The sequence below is a fragment of the Mustela nivalis genome (genome assembly GCF_964662115.1).
Source record: "Mustela nivalis genome assembly, chromosome: 4".
NCBI lineage: Eukaryota > Metazoa > Chordata > Mammalia > Carnivora > Mustelidae > Mustela > Mustela nivalis.
The window spans coordinates 6,088,178-6,109,039 of NC_139023.1; the positions used below are offsets into that span (position 1 = coordinate 6,088,178).

At 48.0% G+C, this 20,862-nt stretch overlaps 1 protein-coding gene across 5 annotated transcripts in view; it reads right to left on the reverse strand.

Moving 5' to 3' along the window:
• The window catches only part of SHROOM3 (shroom family member 3), a 186,315-nt gene that overhangs the window by 33,102 nt on the left and 132,351 nt on the right, over positions 1 to 20,862 (reverse strand). For all 5 annotated transcript variants that reach the window (XM_082726957.1, XM_082726958.1, XM_082726959.1 and 2 more), the window contains exon 3: positions 4,228 to 4,359. In XM_082726957.1, the coding sequence (XP_082583083.1) occupies positions 4,228 to 4,286 (59 nt within the window). In that variant the 5' untranslated portion in view covers positions 4,287 to 4,359. The remainder of the gene's footprint in view (positions 1 to 4,227; positions 4,360 to 20,862) is intronic.

The following is a 20,862-nucleotide window of genomic DNA, read 5'->3' on the forward strand; positions in this document are numbered from 1 at the left end:
CCAGATTCTACCCCCTTCCCCGCTCTTCCCAGTCCCCCTTCAAACGAAGAGACTGTGTTAAAAACGCCCATGACAGCTCAGTGAGGATAACCTTGTACGGCCCACTTACACTTCTTATTATCTCCTCTAACAGGAGACTCAGATGCTTCCAGTGGAAATGGAAGCCGTGTATCCCATCACGGCTGTTCTGCTCGCCAGGTCCATGCCGGCGGTAGGCACTCCTTAACCCCCTCCCAGCGGCTGAGAATTTGAGCCGAATCGTTCACTGGAAAGGATAAGTCCAATCTACTTAGGGACAGAAAAAGTCAAAGCAAACAGACAGAGTAACTGAAACTCACTACTGAGTGGGAAGAAGTGTTATCACTAACATCCCCAAAGGTAGATGATTCTAGAAACACGAACTCACTGGTGTAACGTCTTTGGGCAGAACAAGGGTTCCGCAGGTTCCATCCTGTGGCTAAAGGAAAACTAACCCACTGACCTTCAGTGGAACGTACCATGGGAGGATGGTACTCGGGGGGGGGGGGGGCTCAGTCCCCTGGGATCCCCGCTCCTGACCTGAGTGAGGAGTAGGACTGAGCGGGGTGCTGACATCACCCTCCACAGAATTCTCGCACCACTTCCTGGAAGTCGCCATTTTGATTATCTTTGCCGTTCCTGTTTCCAAGATGGCACTTGGAATGAGTGAGGAAGAAGAACTTGGGATGTGGTCTTCGGTCCCTGTGACGATCCCAGCCCACACAGAGATGGCCTTACTATCAAGGAAAGTGTGACGGGCTCCTGATCGTGGTCTGGCCAGCCCCCAGGCTCACTTCTCCTGGTCTCCTCTAGCTCACTGCCCTCCAGTGTAAGGGCCTCCTTCCTGTGACAAACCCATGAAAGATTTTCCAGGGTCTCAGGGCCTTTGCATGCCCTGTTGCCACCACACGGTATGCTCTTTACCCAGCTCACTTCTACTTTGCTGGTCTCTCCTTGAGAGAAGACTTCCTGGAATGAAGGAGCTTCTAAAGAGCCCCCCACCATGCTTGCCCCTCTTACTCTGCTTCTTGCCTCCACAGCACTCACCACCACTGCCATCACTCGCCGTCCCTTTCAGTATATGAGAGACTTCAGTTGTGTCTGTAACGCTTAAGAGCTGAAGCAAATACGACAGGCTGTTGCTTCTGTGGTCGATCCACGAATTCTTTATAATATTACTTATAATATCTTGTAATATTACTCTTTCTTTTGTGTGTTTATGTGTATTTTCTAAATACTTAAAACTCAGCAAAGAGCACAAACAAGTGTATGAAAACGTTTTCTAAAGTGCACTCCTAGAACGTGAATTGCTGAGATGATCCGGTGTTTGGAAAATGCCGGGCTAAATGAATTAATTCTATTTGCTATAAGTCTTTAAGAAACTATTGTTCATATGATGTTTCAAAAGGAAAATAGTGTTTTCTAAGTTAATTTGGTCCCAGGAACTTTTTCCAAGAAGCATCTAGTGGATGATTAATGTGTGGAACAGACCGTGGTCAGCAAATATTACAGGGTGGGGGCTTTTTATGTCTTGTTCAGTATTATACCCCCAGGAGCCAGAAATCACCCGAGAGGTAGTACTGAGTCTTCAGCATTTTGATACTGTTATTTCAGCCTCCCTGGAGGGGCCTGGATTACTTAGCTTTTCCAGATTTCGTCTGAAGGACTTTAACACCGAGGACCACTGTGTGAGAGTTCTGCAGGACGGCGGAGAGACCGTGAGCCAGGTCTGACAGCAAGCCGCTGAAATACCAGTTCAGTGAAATCCAGACCTAAACCAGCTTGCAGGCGGTTAAAATCCCTTGTCTGGTGCTTCCCTCTCCCCTAAGCTCTCTGACGCTCCTGCTTCTCAATGAGAAACAGATCCGTAAGCTCGGAGCGGAGATGGTGCTTCTAGAGCTAACGGACGGCCGTCCGACAGATGCCACCCTGCTGGTTTGGCACACCAGACCACTGGATGTCACTGTACTCCTTGGAAAGGCGCCTGGAGTGCATCTCCACCGACAGCCGCCAATGCCAGGCCCTCTGAGCAGAGCACAGATGGGGGTGAAGCGTCTGCCAGCACCGCACGCCAGAGCTGTGGCCTGAACAGACTGCAGCGCGACCTGTGCTGCAGAAGAGAATCCCCAGGTCTGTAGCGCGGTGGGTAACGCGAGCTCACCTCTGTCCTCGTGCCCCACACTCCTTTGTGCAGACGGTCGGGGGATCTGTCCCGAAGCTTGCATTAGAAGGCACAGTGATAGACCCTGCTGCCTAAAGTCCCGTGGAGGTTGGGACGGGGAGGAGGACACGGGAGGTGCAGACACGCAGCCTTCAGAGCCCCACACTTCCGGGGCCCAACTCTCTCGGAGCTCACACCGTAGCCAGCTTTGCCGAGCACCGACTGCAGTCGTCCTAACTCTGCCCGTGTGTTTCGGGTTACAGTATGGCCAGATTTGGGGCCTCCCGGGAAGGCGAGGCGTTGGGAGGGTCTACAGGGTCCCACTCTTTAGGTCTGCGAATACACAATGGCATTTTCTGGGCAGGCTGGTTTATTCCGTTAGCCTTGGAATTTACTTTCAGGTTTCACCGTGCCTCTGTAAGTCCTCAGCCCGATTATTGGAATTGTGGGAATTACTGAGTGCTTATCATGTTCCAGGAACCGCACTGAACATGTTACGTGTTTTGCTTAATCCTCACTACGACCCAATGGGATACATTCTGTTAATTTCATCCTACAGGCAAGAGAAACTAGATCAAGAGGTGAAATGACTTGATCAAGCTCAGCTAGCAGGTGGTGCAGTTGGGATCCAAGCCCAAGCGCCTTCTCACTGTGCTTTCTTCCCTTCGCACCATGAGGCCCTCTACATCTCACCATCCCAAGGCCCAGAGAGCAAAAGCGCTGTGCCTGGGTGCAGGGGTGCCCAGCTGGGGGTTGCTGTTCTCTGAGCTCAGATGGTGAGAATACATCCTATCAGGGTTCTTGGGATACGGACAAGGGAGAGGGGTGTCTGGAACACGGAGGGTCACCAGGAAATTCTTGGCGGTGGCCTGAAGCCCATCCCGATGTGTCGGGAGCCACGTCCATCAGAGACAAGTCTAGGAATTGGCTCTTGATTTGACCGGACGTGAGTGTTCAGGGTTCTGAATCCTGGCCTGGCCAGATGTGGAGGCACCATCAGTTAGTTAAGTAATCCTTCCAGAAGTCCTGCCCCTCCCCAACCTGACCCATCAGCACTTGCTTCTCATTTGCATGCAGGACCCACAACCCTTGGCCCTGCACTTCCTGCCATCACCTTTCTATAAGGACTTCCAAAAAACCCGAAGCGACACAGTCTAACTGCCTCGCATCAGAAAGTGGATTCTAACTCGCATAGATTCTGAATTTGTAGTAAACTTAGGGGGTCCTGACTGAGTACTTTCATATGTCTGGTGGCCAAGTTTGGCTTCCGTCTCCCTAGTGCCACTCAGCGCTGTCAGGTCTGATTATGACTGTCAGTCCCTTTTCCCAGGACACTGGCGGCGGCCTTGCCTTTTTCTGACTGAACCTTGACTGATGAAATGGTTAGGGAAACAGAGGAAGTATAACTAGTAGTTACATGCCATGGCTCTGACCCCTGACTTGGACCTGAGTCTGGACTCAGGTCCTGATCGGTTGTGTGACCTTGGACAAATTAGTCTCTCTGAGCCTAGATTTCCTGTTCTGTACAATGGGGTTAACACGACGGGGTCTGTTTTACAGGTGTCGATGGAGGCGTGTCCTGCCACATGACAATGTGTACAGTGGGAAGGCCCACATGTGTGAATTTGGGGTTGGAGCTAAGTTGGAGGACCAGCCTAGCAGAAGGGTAAAAGTGAGGGGCAAGTTCAAATACGCAAATAAGATCATCCAATAAAAAGCAGATACATAGCTGCCCAGAAGGACAGTAAGCCCCGAGGGGAAAAACTTGTCAGCTTTTCTAGCAGTGTTCCCATGTGTAACTGAGAAACGTCTGAGAATGGGCAGACCCTGAACTTGACTCAGACAAGAGTCTGTGTCGGTCTAGCGCAGGATATGAACATACTGGTATACAGTAGGAGTTTTAAGAGGATGAGGAAGGAGGCGGGTAGAGAGGCTTAGGACTCGAGGTGAGTCTAAGAAAACATTCTCGAAACAGAAGCAAGTGTCCTTTTTTGGGAACAAGACCTCAGAAAGAAGAAAAGCCCCAAGTCCCAGCTGGGGCCACTTACCTGGAATGGTATCTCTGGGGCCAAGGAGTGCCGATCGTGCCCCGAGTTATCTGCATCATGCTGGCATCTGGTTGGTTCTCGCCAAGTTTGGTTAAATGCCAAGAGTGAGGTCGGCCTGCAGGGTCACTGCGCCTGCGGAGAAACGGGAAAGGGACCTCTCTCAACATTGGAGCATTCTCAGACAGTTTCTTCACTGATGGGATTTATAGACTTAAAAGCGGAGACGGCTGTATCCTCAGAGATCAAAAATAATTAGATAAATATTGGGAAGCAGATCTTACTGCTTATTTCTTTTACTAACCATTGCTATTCTCTGCTTTATTAATATATTTATTTTCATTTGACATCATTTCAGACTTCCCTAAAAATGTTGCAAACTTAGTATAAAGAATTCCTACATAAACCCTAGTATGCTCTTGGTGTGAATGCAAACTGGTGTAGTCACTACAGAAACCGTATGAAAGTTCCTTTAAAAAATTAAAAATAGAACTACCATATGATCCAGCAACCCCACTACTGGGTATATATATCCAAAGAAACTGAATCGGGCTCTGGTAGATATATCTGCTCTCCCATATTCACTGCAGCATTACTCACAAGAGCCAAGATCTGGAAAGAACCTAAATGTCTATCAGCTGATGAATGGACAAAGAAGATGTGGTGTGCGCACGCGCGCGCACACACACACACACACACACACACACACACAGGACTATTATTCAGCCACGACAAAAAAGGAGATCCTGCCATTTGCAACCACTTGGAGATGGACCCTGAGGGTATAATGCTAAGTGACTTAGGCAGACAGGGAAAGATAAATATCCTATGATCTCACTTCTGTGTGGGTTCTAAAATAAAGAAGACAAACTCAGAATGACAGACTATGGTGTTGGTGAAGAGGGGCTGGGCAGTGGGAGATCTGGTCAAAGACTCCAAACTTCAAGTTACAAGAGTTATAAGATGGGGGTCCCATGGACAGCATGGGATCACGACTAATGATACTGGGTCATACGCCGGAGTGTGGCGAAGAGAGTAGATCTCACGTGTTCTTGCCACAAAAAAGAATAACCATGTGACAGGAGGGCGTGGTCCTCATACTTTGGAGGGAATCATGGTGCCGGTTATAAATGTAACAGATCTACATATTGTACAGCTGAAACTTACACATCGTTCTTTCACAATCAGATCCCAGTAAAACTGGGGGAAATTCCCACCTATCCTTCACCTAGATTCCCTACAGGGTGACATTTTATGCCACAGTTGCCTCTGTTTATCTATATATAAAAATGGGAACAGTAATTCCTTCCCACCTCCCAAGAGACTGGGTGTGGATATACATAGAAAAAGCTTTCTGGGGATTTTGAAGTCCTCTGTCATATCCCGATGCTCGGTAAATTAACATTCTTTTAATTTCTTGGTAAGAACTACAGAAAAATGAGCAGCTACCTCAGTGTTAACACTGCTCTCAGTGAGGCGGTATAAACAGCAACATGCTTTTGAAAATCGTTTTTCATTTTGCAAGTCAGTGACTTCAACTTTTAAATATCCTGCCCTTTTAGCACAAAGCGTTGACAAAGCCAAAGGGGAAAAGTGGGTGTCCTCCAACGGCCCTGCTGAAGAATAAATTTGGTGAGAAGGATTCCACTACTATAGAAGGTCTGAGTCTGGAGAGAGTGACTGTGCCTTATTTCTGGCAAAAAAAAGTGAGGTGAGCTATTAGGAATTTCATGCTGAAAACTTCTGAACTCTAAGACTAGGGGAAATCTCTACAGTTTATTAACACATGTATGGGATTAACACTTTGATACACCCCTGGTAAAGCTGTAAGTACACCCACCGATTTCTTTTCCATGAAAAAAATTTATTAGCTTATGTTACATAAATTCCCCTGATAACAGTAAAATTTCAAGTGTTAAGTATTTCAGAATAATACTAGCCCATGTGTCAGACATGGGTTCTCACCCTGACTTTACTGACTTGCTCTATGACCCTGTGTAAGTTACTTCTCCTCCCTAAGGCTTTATCTTTGTAAAAGATAAAGACATTAATCAAAGAGGTTGTATTAACCTCATTTTAATCTGAAGCAACTTTAAAAATCTGTAAGAGAGTATGGAAGACTTGCCAAGAGAGAGAATCATTTCCCCAAATATGTGTATTTTTTCTGAAGAGAAGCTGGGGTGATGGGAAAATAATCTGTGTAAAGCAAGGGATGATATGGACTCACAAGATTTTTAACTGTCAGTAACTGCTTCTTGAAATGAAGGAAGCTGTAGTCAGAGACTAATGCCTGTATTGCTAGAGGCCAAGAAAAATGAGAAAAACTGAAATATCTCTTTATAAAATGCTAGGGATACAGAGAGCCAAAATGTAGCTAAAGTTTATCAGCTCTGCTCTCAGACAAACCTGGATTCTATTCCTGATACCTAAAATCCAAAAGCTAAAAACCAGCATTAAGTTTCTTAACCATTCTGAACTTCCTCATCTGAAAAAGGCAGATTATCACAGAACCTATTTGTAGGGTTTTTGTAAGATTAAAAATGAGCTAATATACCCAGCCCATAGTAGAGCTCAATAAATATTAAGTATGATTCTCATCAGTCATTCATTTTTAAGGAATTGGTGAAGCCTAGAGGGTAGGGAGGCAAGCCCGCCAGAGAGACCTACCATGCGGGACAGGAAAGGGGAGAGAGAAGCTGGGAGTGGGCGGCACAGGTGAGCAGAAAGGACAGCAACTATGGATGACACCGAGTCACCCACCTCTGAGCTCCCCAGTCAAGTTCTGAGAGCAGATAATTGGGGCTACTGTGGGGTTGCTGCGCTCACAGCATGAAGGACCCTGGTCACATTGGTACGGCCAGGACCTGCCAGGGCAGTGGCTATGACCTCTAGTCAGAGAGGTAAACACGGGCCAAGATGGACTAGACCTTGCCCACCTGGAAGCTAGGAAAGAAAGAAAGTAGTAGCACAGCCTTGGGCTAAAGAGATGAAATAGAATGCAAACACAGGAGACCAAGAGTGAAAGGCAGAATATTACGATTTGTCTGGCTCCTTGTCCCCATACTTCTCTAATCCCCATAACATGTCCCAAGTAACCCAGGCCTCTGGGTTCGGTATTGGCCCAAAGCTGAACCTGTCCTCTTCTCAGAAAGGCCACCAGGGAGCCCCCGGTTAATGGCTCAGTGTCCACGGCTTGGCATTCTTGCCTCTAGCCTCGCTCTGACCTTCGACACGCAGCCTCCCAGAAACTAGGTTCCTCAGCTAATTCCTTGAAGCCAGGCCACCTCCCTTGAACCCCAGTTCCTCACTGACTTAGATTCCTACTTTATCTTCCAGTTCCATCCCGGGATTAGACATTCTTTCTGGTGCCCCAAGCCCCTCAGAGGCTGGCACAAATCACACAGCCCTAAATCCCATGGCCAGGATTCAAACCCAGTTAGGACTTCAGATACTCAGGAGACGCTGCTGAATAACCAGACAGAACTTCGTGAAAACATATCAAGTTGCTTTTGCGTGAGGCATCTAGAGACACTTCATACGGGTCCAAATGATCCAAATGGGTGCAAAATGCACAAGAAGGAAAAAACAACTGTCATCTTCCTATGACAGAACATTTTGTGTTCTGGTTACCTCAGTGGCAGGACCCCTCTCAGAGTAAGATGCCCGCTAGCCCTCTGACTAGGGATGGGCTGTGAGAAGCCAGTGGGTATACTTGAAAAGTGAACTTGGCCCGAGTGTGGTGATGCGGGGAGTGGGCTCTCCGGCAGCTTCATCGCCAGCTCTCTCTGACCGTGCCTGCCTACAAAGGCTGGCTGCTGACAAATCTTTCCTACCTAAGAGGAATGGACAGACCCCAGTGAAGTCCACAGACGCCACAGAAGATCCCTATTCTGGTCAAGGAGATGAGATGTGAGCTACTGTTTACTGATCATTTCAGGGTTCCAAAGAAGCTCCAGTCTGAAACCTCCCAGGAAAGAGGAGGGGAGGTGTCCAGAAGCACAGTACAGCTGCCCAGACTGCATGTGTCAGTTGGTACACCACTTCAGGAAGGATCGGACACCTTGCAGAAGCTGTGAATCAGACTCCCAGGTGTCCAAGAGGCTCTGCATAGAGCAAAAAAGACATGTGGAGCTGTTTGAAGTGAAGAAAATTACTCTTTGTGCTTTGAACACAATTGCGAAGCTTTTTAAAAAATTGTCATCTATCCAGATGCCTCCATGGTTTCTTCACCATTCACTCAGGGGACATCCATCTCCCATAGAAAGGGAGACTTTCTATATCCTAGTCACTATGCTGGCACTGGGGATACAAAGAACAAGGTGCCACTAGACCCAAATAATTCACAATATCGAGGACCGAGTTCACTGTGGTGAGAGGGTTCCATAACAGAGACCTGTACGAGATGCTTGGTGAACACAGAGGAGGGACTCACTAAGGGGTAAGGTCAAGAAAGCTGCACTTTTACCTACATCATGAAAGATTTTCCAGATGGAAGAGTATGGGCGAGAGAAGGGAAGGCCATCCAGCTAGAAAACATAGCGTGACAAATGCACGGAAACGTGCAAGCACAACTCAGAGGACCTGGGAAGGAGATGGGTAAGGGAAGAGCGGTAGGTAAAGGTGAAGAAATAGGAAGGTAGACCTCATTAGAGACCTCTTTAAAGGGTTTGGACAGTATCCTGTGGATTTGGAAGCCACCAAATAACCTTAGCCAGAGAGGGGCATGCTTAAATATGGGTCTCAGTAAGCTATCGTCAATAACAAGGAGAATGATTCGAGAGAGATGAGACTGGAGGCTCTTCTGCTGGCCAGGGTAAGAGGTGATGAGGGCCTGGCACTCGGGCGGTGAGCCTAAAGGGAATGTCCAGCCAGCAAGTATTTGAACGTAGGTGGTGTAGAAGAGAGGAGAGCCGAGGCCAGCATGGTGATGGAAGTGACTTTCCCAGAGAACCATTGGATGGAGGGTAGGGACGGAGAGAGGGAGCGGGGAACCAGTGGGAAGGTAGGCGGCCTTCTCGGGGGCATGCAGATGTGAGGAGACGCGGGTCTTCGATGGAAGGACATGGCGGGCAGGAGCGTCTAGAGGACGGAAGTCTGGGCTGCACTTAGAAGTCAGGAGTCTAAGACACTTGGCCTTGGAGAAAAGGCAAGCTGCCTGGGGAGAACGTGTAGGGAGACAGGGAGTGGTTACAGGACGGACCTTGGAGAACCACTACGATGTAGGGGAGAGGAAGCCAAGAGAGAAGCCCAAGAAAAAGCTTCCAGAAAAGTTGGGAGAAAAACTGGGAGAGTGCAGGAACTTCACAGGTTCCTCATGGAGACAATAAGAAGGAGGAATTGTCAACCATCCCAGCTGTTCCGGAGAAGGCAGTTTGGTGAGGGCGATGCACGACGCGCAGTGGATTTGACGCGAGTAAGTCTTTGCTGGGGAACTGCAGGGGGCAGACGCCGGACCGGGAGTAAGAGGACGAGGAAGAGAAAACAAAGAGCGCTGGCCGGTAATTCCTTCATACACTGGGCCCTAAAGGGGAGAGAGAGGGTGGTGGCGGAAAGCCTAGAGGTCAGGGAAGGAAAGGTTTTGTTCCTGATGCTTTGTTTTAAAACAAGGAGAAGCACCAGCCAGTGGACGTCGGACCGGGAGCTCCAGGACCCAGGGCCAAGAGGAGGACAGTCCTCAAGACTCACAAGGAAGCAGGAACGGATGGCAGTCCAGAGCGACGTGGGGGCAGAGCCTTATGTATGTGGGAGGAGAGCCACTTCTTACTGAAATAAGACAGGAGGAGGGAAGATGTGACGCTCTTACGTATGGAAGGGAGCGGGGTGGGAGGAAGACCGGAGAGACGTCAGACCCAATGTCCTCTACCTCGTGATGGTGTCAAAGGAGGGGAAAGTGAGGGGCTGGTGTGTCGGGTCGGGGCTCAAGGAGCACAACAGTGAGGACCAGAAGATTCGAGAGATTTCCAAGAATTAATGACTAGGACAGGAGCTGACCTCCAGGTAGGCAGACCAAATGAAGTCATCCCTACAGTAAATAATAAGTCACAAACAAATAATTCCTACAGTAAAGATAAAATAAGTGTCCGAGACTTGAAATGCCAAAACAGGAAACCCAACTTGGGGAGCTTCTTCCTCTAGAACTTGGGAGAGTTCTCGAGAACTCCACAGAGTTGTTGAGAACCTGCCCTGGGGTGGGGTGTCGATCTTCTCAACAGACGAAAATATTAAGAACAGAGAGATCTTGAAACAATCAAAAGGTCCAAAAAGACAAATCAAACACATATGTTGGGAGAAGGCTTCAGAGATACGTCTTGTCTTTATAAGATTCTTGCGCATGGACAGTTAAGTGATGTAATGAGGGAAAAGAACAACGAAAAAGAAGACCGAAATCTCGCCCACCAACTCTCCCACCTCGCGGGCGGAGACATACCTCCGCGCCCCCTGAAGAAAGAACGGTTTGGCGACATCTAGGAAAAAATCTTAAGTAACATATCTATCAAAAGATGGGAAAACAAGCTAAATGCTCATCAGTAGCAGACTTGTTAAATCACTTGTAGAACCACCATAGAAGAGAACACTCTTGTAGCCATGAGAAGAATGGAGTAGCTCTGTACCTGCTGGCGCGGGAAGATCTCCGAATGACGTGGTTAGATGATGATGGTGAGCTATGGCGCCGTGAGCACAGTACGCTGCAGCAGGGAAGGAGAAAACAGACGTAACCCCTTATACGTTTATTAGTGTAAAGAATATTCTGGAGTGACGCTTGGGAAACTAGAAACAGTGACTGCCTCTGTGGAGGAAAACTTATTTTTTGCTGTACTTCCTTCGGTAAGTTTTGAATTGTGTACCATGCCCAAGTATTACCTATTAAAAAGCACGGTATTTCAAAAATAGCCTCTTGTTTTAAAAATACATCACATTGTATCTTGAGATGACCAAAAAAGTCAGACAGCTGTTGGCCGACTTTTTCAATGATGCCAATAATTTAGTAAACATTCCTAAAGAGCACAGCATGCTTTCATATTTTGGGATCACTTTGATCTGTAAGAAGATAAGGACATACTTTCCTAAAGGGCATTATTACATCATGAGCATATCAAAAAGGGTCAGGAGACGATTTAATTTTAAAATCTGAGCAAACCGAGTTTTGCATGTGGGCGTAACTCAAACAATGCCCTTCTGTTGCATTCCTGACCACAAACAAGGAAGCGCAACTGCGTGGGCTGGGCCAGCCGATGGAACTGGAACTCGCAAGTGACATGATGTCCTTCTCAGATGACTGTGCCCTGACACTGATTCAGGAATGCTGAGCTTCTTTCTGAAAAGTCTACGAGCCAGCGCAGGCCATGCAAGCTCTAGCCACTGTCACCTGCTGTGTGCCTTCGACCTTGACAAACTCTAGCTGGAGTCCCAAGAGGTCACCGATGGCCACAAGGAGTTTATAATCTTGCTGGGGAGCCTCACATGCAAGAAAAACCATTAGAGTCATTATTCACAGATTCAACAAGTATTTGAGAGCCCGCAGGCGCTCGGTGATGTTTTCTGACTTACTCTTTGTACCGTCTTCATGGGACAGGGCAAGTCGTGAGAGAATGAAGTAAGTAAGAAAAACTAAGCAACTTGTCCACAGTCTCAGGGTCGTGGGGGGCAGAGTTGGTATGAAACTCACGCATCTGCCCCCAGGCCTGTGCTCTATCATCTAAGCAGTGAGCAGCCGAAATAGAGACACGGGACGATTTCATGCAGTTCTACGGGTCCTGAAGGAAATAAAGCTGAGTCATGTGACTGTCATTGAGGGCGTCTCTTCCTGGGTCAGCTTCTCTGAGAGCAACATGGGAGCCGAGCCCTCAACAAGGAGCGTCAGCCGTGCAGGAGCCGGGGCGGAGAGTTTAGCAGGGACAGACGGATGGACGGATGGACGGAGCAAGGAAACACAAGGGCCCTGGGGTGGGAATGAATCTGCGGTTTTCAAGAAGCGCTAGAGAGTGTGACTGGAGCCGTGAGACTGAAGCGCAGATGGCAGAAGTCATTGGGTTGTTCATCGGGGTCACGCGGGCTCTGGAGGGATCTGGGCTATGAGCAGATCGCGTGCTGCCCACCATCAAGAACAGGATCTGAGGGGCGCCTGGGTGGCTCGGTGGGTTGAGCCTCTGCCTTCGGCTCAGGTCATGATCCCAGGGTCCTTGGACCGAGCCCTGCATCAGGCTCTCTGCTCGGCAGGGAGTCTGCTTCCCCCTCTCTCTGTTTCTGCCTGCCTCTCTGCCTGCTTGTGATCTCTCTCTGTCAAATAATTAAATAAAATCTTAAAAAAAAAGATTAGGCTCTTTAGTTGGCCAGAAGGCCTGGAGGTAGCGCGGGGCTTCTGACAATCTTGAAGGATTCGTATGCTCTGGATAAATGGAGAAGGGGACAGCCTTCACTTGGAACATTACAAATTCTCAGAGCTAGAGTTCATTTTCCTGTTGATGCTGTGCCGTGACAAGCTGTTATGGCTGACACTTTGTGTCGACTCTTCTGGGCACACCAACCTTCTAAACCAGTTCTCAACTGGACGTGGGTTGACTATGTAATAATACAAAGTACACCACCAGCTCTACCAAGTAAAACATCCCGTTTCCTAACCTCCCTACCCCCAACCACCATCTGTTCAGGGCACGACACGCTGTGATAGATGACCAAGTCCAACCCAAGATTCTGGTCTTAAGCATCTACCCTCCCAATCCTCAATATATCAATATATTCTGCAAATTAGGTCTACTGAATTAGCGGGTCATGGATGTGGGTCAAGGGTCTTCCTGATATACTCACTGAGTACCATGTGCTTGGACCAGGGTAGAGCAGGTTCCCGAAGGTTCTTTTTGCGTGTCACTGCTATTTCCCCCCTATTTTTCCTCATCTATTTTTAAAATCACAAAGTACTTCAAACATACATAAATATATTCAAATTATTATAAAGAACACCCATGTACTCATCACCAAAATTAATCAAATCTTAATATTTTCCCCATATTGATTTCCGGTCTTCTTTTGAATAGGTAAATCACATAATTTAAAAAAAAAGATCAAAGCCATTGCGAAGTCTTACTCCGCGCTTCCCAGCCTGCACCCCACATTTCTCTTCAGGACCTAGTGTCCTCGTGTTGTACTTTCCTTTAAAGCTGCTTCATATTCCCTGGTGTGCATATATCATATTTATTTAATCAGACCCTTGTTGCAGATACTTTTTGATTGTCAGTCTTTTGCTATTACAAATCATGCTTCGGTGAGTAACCAAGGCCGTACACTGTTTTCTATCCAAGCTGACATATCACGGAAGAAAATTCCCAGTAGAATTGTTGGCTCAAAACATGCACTTGCAGTTGTGCTAGTTAATGCTAAATTGCCCCTTTCACGTAACTTTAGAGAGGAAGCAAACTCACTATGAACAATTAAATGTCATGTGTAAGTAATTTGGTGGGGGGCGGAGTGGGGGGGTAGATTATGTCTATAGTGTGCTGGAACAGAGGACAGAAGGCCCTTGTAGGCTTTTCCTGTTTACAGGACAATGAGAGGCCCCAAATACTGATGACAGAAATAAATGACAGAGAAGACTGAAAACAATGACCAAGCCAAGCACGCTGAGCTGTACTGATAACATTGTTTCATTCCATAGAACCAGAAGGTACTCTGTCTGCAATAAAAATTAGGGTATACTGGGACACCTGGGTGGCTCAGTGGGTTAAAGCCTCGGCCTTCAGCTCGGGTCATGGTCCCAGGGTCCTGGGATCGAGCCCCACATCAGGCTCTCTGCTCAGCAGGGAGCCTGCCTCCCCCCCTCTCTGCCTGCCTCTCTGCCTACTTGTGATCTCTGTCTATCAAATAAATAAATAAAATCTTTAAAAAAAAATTAAGGTATACTGAGTTCTGTTTTCTACATGCTCGCAGGACACAGGAAAGCTGTCAAAATCTTTAAAGAGTTGAAAAAGCCTATCATCTTTCAAAATATAAAAAAAAGAAGAAAAAATAAAGGTGGTAATTGTGCATTCATACACTGTTGGCAAAGACACTGTTTTTGAGAAATCCTTTACTCACCGCCCCCACTTAAAGAATCGCTAGCTTCTTCAAGGCTATATTTCAGACTTTTCAGATTCACAGAAAAATTCAAGCAAAATTTTCTAAGGCTTTTATAATTGCCTCACTAACATCTGTGTCTTAAACAAGTGGTTCAGTGGGTAGAAAGGTATGCATTAGGTAATATAGCCCCATAGCAACACAGTCCTTTCTGGAAAGAGAAGTTCTTTTTAAAATGTCACATCCTGATAATATGCCCTGGGGAACTTTCGGCCGTGACAACAGAATCACACGGAAGCAAGAGTGAAGTGTGCTAAGTGACCCACAGAAGCCTCTAACATCTAAAATTTGCATAAAAGATGAAAAATCTTTTCTAGTAAATTCTGTTCCTCATACCTGTCCCAACAGCCTTTCATTGCTGGTTTATCTGCTCCCCGACTCTCGTTTCTGACATGTTTTTGAAAAGATCGAAATTTTATTAATAACCAAAGAAAACTATTATCATGAAGAAGAGGGACTAGCAGTGGGGGTGGGCGATGTTCACTTAGTCACCAGTGGGTGATGGTGTTGAAATGTCTTTTGCTCAGTCGCCCTCTCTCTCTGCCCTGCTCTTCTCTCTCTGAGGAATCAAACAGTCAACTCTCCTTCCCACACCTGAACAGTTTGCAAAGAAGCCACGGCGGAAGTCGAGGCAAACGCTGTAAGATCTCTCATCCGTGAGAGCCCTCATTTTGTCCTCCACCGACTTTCCAAATTCAGTTACAATAGAATAAGGTCCAATGACCAATAATCTATTCTTTTCAAATCTCAATTTGCAAGCAGACGGTTTGTTGGAGGAGGAAAGAGGGACTGGCTTTTACCAACCTCTTTCCAGAGCAGATACTATGATTTTAGAATTTTCTTCTCTACTTCTCTGTGCCATAGACTTTATGTTGTTAGAGCTCAGATAAATCACTTCTGTGCTGGCTTGTTTTCATCTTCCGCACAGACACCCGCAAACATACTCACGGGTCTCAGAGAGGGTCAGATAGTTACAGAGAACTAGGGATATTGTGTGGGCCCCTGAATGTCGGCCCGCTTTAAGGAGAAGCTGCTTGGGGGCTCTGCCAGAGGATTCCTGCTGGATAAATGAGCTGTTCAGCAGGGCTCAATAAAAGGCGTGTATGGCTCTTTCCCTCAACCCAGGGGGGCTGCAGGGCAGAGGGGCAGGAAGAGAAGGTATCCTACCACTGTGGCTGGAAACACTCCTCCTCTTCCTTTGTATACACCCACACAAGATTGTCCTCTGAGAGGTTTTTTTTTTTTTTTAAAGATTTTATCTATTTATTTGACAGACAGAGATCACAAGTAGGCAGAGAGAGGAGGAAGCAGGCTCCCTGCTGAACAGAGAGCCGGATACGGGGCTCGATCCCAGGACCCTGGGATCATGACCTGAGCCGAAGGGAGAGGCTTAACCCACTGAGCCACCCAGGTGTCCCCCTCCCCAAAGTATAAATTGCATTTCATTTGCCAAAACAAGTGAAGAAAAGGTGTTTTTGTTGTTGTTGTTGTTTGTTTTGTTTTGTTTTTTGGTGAAGCAAAAGCCTCACCTTTTGGAAGTTGCTTTTTTCCAAACACCCTTCCATTAAACACAAAGAGATGACCCCCAAGCCGTGAACACTGAAGAAATGGAATTCTCTCGTGGGACAAGTATGACGCATTGTACTGTTTTCCTCGTCTCGAATTCGCGTTCTTGTCATTTCAAGAAAGAGGCCACAAATAAGCAATTAAAGGCAACACGAAAACAAAGGGAAGGACAGAAAGAATTCACTTTAGAAAAATACCTTCAACGGTGGTCAAAGGAAGAATCCACATTTTAGAATCATACCAGAAATGGGGGGTTCATTAAACGAAAGCTTTTCAATATTACAGAAACCCGAGTGAAAAGAAGGCGGGCTGAAAACTTTAGGAACGCGAGGCTGCAGTCCCTCAGAGCTACCGTCCCAGCACTTTCATGGTAAATTTTCCAAGGGGAGTTCGACCACCACCGCCACTCACACAGCCTGACCCTGGGGGGGGGGGCGCAGAAAATAAAACAACTCGGGAGAATGCTTCTCTCCTGTTCACTTTCCATGACCGAATGCCAAATAAAACTCGAAAAACCAGCCCGGTGAGCTCTGTGTTTGATAATATAAGCAGTCCCTACTTTCTTTTTCACCTTTTACATAGCGTAAAAGCAAGAAGAACTTCTTTAGTAATAAATATTCAAATCACCTTGAGATCCAGAACACTGCGGTGACTGGGGGCCGCATCCTCTTTCCCCTAGGCTACGTGTTCTTTTAAGTGATGGTGATGGTGTCCCAGGAAGCAAGCACTTGAGCACTTGAGTCAAGACCATGTAAGAATGAAAGCTGATTCAGGGGCACCGGGATGGCTCCCTGGGTTAAAGCCTCTGCCTTCTGCTCAGGTCACGGTCCCACGGGCCTGGGATCGAGCCCCGCATCGGGCTCCCTGCTCAGCGCGGCGCCTGCTTCTCCCTCTCCCTCTACTCCTCCCCCTGCTTGTTGTTTCTCTCTCTCTCTCTCAAAAAAATAAAATCTTGGAAAAAAAAAAAAAAAAGAATAAAGCTGACTCAAGTTACTGTGACTAGGGAAAAGATCACCAGGTATTTACACCTGCAACTCTGAGGCAGTTACACGATGCACAATGGCCATCGCAGTAAACTCTCTTTTTCATGCAAATTCAAAGTTCAATGAGAAGACAACGCCTTGTCTTTAACATCGAGAATACAGTCACAGGTTCCTCCTCTTCGAACCAGTATTGGCCATGAGAATAGGGAAGCACTTGGCTGTTAGTGCACAGATAATCGTTCCTTATGAGAAACAGGAACAGTGACCGTGGAACTCCCCAGGGAAATGGGGAGGCAGAACCACTAAGCGCACAACACAAAGCGGTCGCTAACCTGAATGAGGTAAAAGCCAGTCCAAACACCCTCCTCATCAGAAGTACGGTGACTGTACGCCAAGGACAGAGAATGATCGAAAACTCCCAGGCAGAAATATGAACAGCGCTGAATTCCACAAGGGCTCAAACAATGAAAAAGTTCAAAGACAATTTAGAAAAACGGGCTTCAACTAAACATGCGGTCATTTTTCTTTATGAAGAGATTCAACATCGAAGACGCCTGTGAAAGCCTCGCCGTCCAGGGTCCTGCAAAGAAAGCGCTGAAGCTCGCGTCCACCTAGCAGGGACTTACCTGGGGGTGAGCAGAAGCATCCCAGCTAACAGCCCCCTGGCCAGCGGCATGTCGTATTCAGGGGTGGGATAAAAGGCCATTTGGCCCCGCTACGGCTCTCTCCGCGTCCCGGGGATCCCCTGCGCCTCCTGTCACGGCCAGCACCGCCCCGAGCTCACTAAGCGAGCCGCTGGCCGGGCGGGACCTTCATTCCCGGTCACCTCTGCAAACTGGCCGATTAAAATTCAATTCCCGCCCAGTCCTAGTGAAGAGGGGAAGGTGGCGCTGGGAGCGTCTCCGGAGCAGACAGCATCTCAGTCAAGAGCGCGCGGCCGAGAAATGCTCAAGTCGCACTTTGTGGGCAGGAGGAGCAGAGCAGCAAGGAAAAGCACCTGCTGATGCAATGCCTCCAGCGGGACTCGGGCAGTTTCCCTGCATGATCCCTGCCCAACCGGCGCCCTCCTCCGCAGGCAAATATGCCACTGTCTGCAGAAGTGCGTGCCAGCCGCTTTACGCTTCCCACAGTCTGGGAGGCCACTGCAGCCGGGGTCCAAAGCTGTATCACTAGACCTCGTCAGGCCACGCTGTCCTGTGAAGGCCAAGTCGGTGGCCCCAGGACAAACCTCAGAGCCAAGGGCAGGGCAGCGAGCCCAGTGAACCAGCCTCACTGCTCAACGGAGAATGAATTAGGGGTCAACACCCGAGCTCCTCTCTCGGCTTTGCCTTGATTCATTTTCCAGAGCCCAGACCACCATGTATGCGGCAAACGCTTCACGAGCAGATGAGACGGTTGCAATGACGGTGGTGACGGGTCGGGGAAGAGCTGGGGAGTTTCTGGGGGAAAGCACGAGCTCAGGAAATCCTGAGTTTTAGGTTGGAACATTTTGTTTCCTTTACCGGCGCTCTGAAGTGCCCCGGCCTGGGCTGGACAGATTTCATGGGGACGTTCCTGTTAGGGTAAGTGAGATCGCAGGATCCCCGCAGACAGGCTGGGTAAGTGCCTTCAGGGGTCTACGCGGGAAGGGGCGGTTGGGATTGGATGCGTGAGGACGTCAGCCCTGGGCCACCAAGAGTTTCTCTTCGTCAACCTGGGTCCTCGGCTGGACCAAGAAACTACACTTAGGGGGATGGAGTTTCGTGCTTTTACTCTTTCATTTTTCTTATACAAAAATGAGAAGATCCTTCCTGGCTATTTTCTCCGCAAAAAGGGAACTCTATCACACTGACCCATTGGCTCACGACGGGGCACTTTTCAATTCTAAAATCTATGACTTGACACAAATTAGATTTGCTCAACTACCCTCCCAGCTCAACACTTGGAAGACTCCTAAGAAGCTGACGGGCACATCACTTTGGCTCTAAGGAGAAGCCCAGGATGTCAGCGCCTTACGCCTTTCCAGAATTCAGCGCGAGATTTAGACCAGAGCCAGCCTGACGAAGCTGCCAATGACCAAAGTCGGAATAAAGTAAGGGATCAAGTAACAGTCTCTTTGGATTACAACCCACAGAATAACATAAATGTGAAGGGGTCCTTACTGATATAAACAGTTAAAAAAAAGTGGGGAAACAGAAAAATCCCGATTAATAAATGTAGAAGGAATGAAGGAAATACAGAGTCATCTTAGAAAATTCTAGAAATAAATGTTGCAGGGAATATAACCATACATAACTCCTGGTGATGTCAACCTTGATTACTTGGTTGTGGGGAGGTCTGCCAGGAGTAAGACATCCTGACATCACATCATCCCTAGCAGGACATGCTCAGGACACATCACTTCTGCGGTAAACTTGGCAAAAATGGAGAACTTTAGTCTAACCATGAGACAACATCAAACAAACCCAAACAGAAGGCATTCTACGAAATACTGGCTCATACTCTTCCAATGTGTCAAGGCCAGAAAAGACCAGGAAGGCCTGAGCAAATACCCAATATCACAGGTGACAGGAAACTGAGGAAATATGACAAAGACGTCGTGGAATCCTGGAACAAAAAGGGACAGTCATAGAAGAAAAAAAAATGATAAAATCCAAATAAAGTCTACGATTTTTAAGTCTTAGCGTCTGTAGTCAACAGCACTTCACCAATGTCAGTGTCTTGGTTCTGCTCTTTGGACTATGGTTGTAAGAGCTGCTAACTTTAGGGAGAGCTGGGCGGCGGGTGTAGCAGAAATCTCTGTACTATTTTTGCAACTTTCTTATGAGTCTACAATTATTTCAGAATAAAAAGTAAAAACCAAAATGGGCAGGATTTAAGACCGGAGTATAACTCGATGAGAACCGCCCCAATTTCTAAGTTCAGTCCTACATCAGTGACGCTCAGAGTGCGGACGTCTCTTCCTCTCGGAAAGAAGCCCAGCACTGCAGGGGCGTACAGTGGACACTGTACAGTTGTGGAGTCAGGGCACACACCTAAAATTCCCAGAGTTTACGGAGTTAGAAGGACCTGACGGGGAGCACACTGTATACAACACAGAGGTCATGACGTTTTTTAAAAGGCCGCTGCTTGTCGATCTACTCCCTTTACACGGACAGAGCACCGCCGGCCAGCTCTGACCACGCGGGTGAGGGCAAGCCCGGCTTGCTTTAGAGATGGTCTCTGTGGCTAGGACACCCCCTGGATGTGCAGTTAGGTTCATGTGTTTTACCCGACTGTTAAAGACCGCTGTGCGAGATCCTTTCATTGTTTGAAGTTCAGACTCGGGTCTGGAGATTGCCGTGCTCCAGCAGGCGTTGCCTCCAGCTCTGCTCTTCTGCCTGCATCACCCGGGGTCACGGCCCCACGGTTACCCCCAGGGGCCCCACCGGCAGCAACTCGGAGGTCGCACCCTTTCATCTGCCTCCTCCCTTGTCCCGTCCTCCTCTGCCTCCCAAGTTCACCTCACATCTTATCTGCTTTCTTGTCCCGTCACCACTGCTCGGTTCAATCCCCATCATTCTCCACCCACCCCACCCCCCAAGCTGGCAGTTGCAGTAGCTTCTTCGGCACAACTCTCTGGCCGTGAGTACGCTGGCGCGGAGGCCCAGTCAGCCTACACGGCCCGGCAGAGTCTTACTAAACAGAAGGCTCTGGTTCTCTACCCTGTGACGACCCAAGGAGGCAGGAGGGCACAGTGCTCGGGGCTCTGCGGCTTCGGGCTGGCCCGGAACAGCCTTTGCCAGCCGGCTGCCTTGTAGCCAGTGCCCTCTGCCTGCCGGACCTGTCCTGGATCAGTATATGCAAACTTCTTTGGAGTCTCTTTTTCGAATGAAATCTTACGGAGAACTTAAATGGAGATGCCGTAAACAGGGAAAATTGCCTAAATCCAAATTTACAATGTCCATGTCTTCCTCACGCGAGTCACCGGGTCTGCAAGGAAGAGCCGCGAACTGAAATCGGG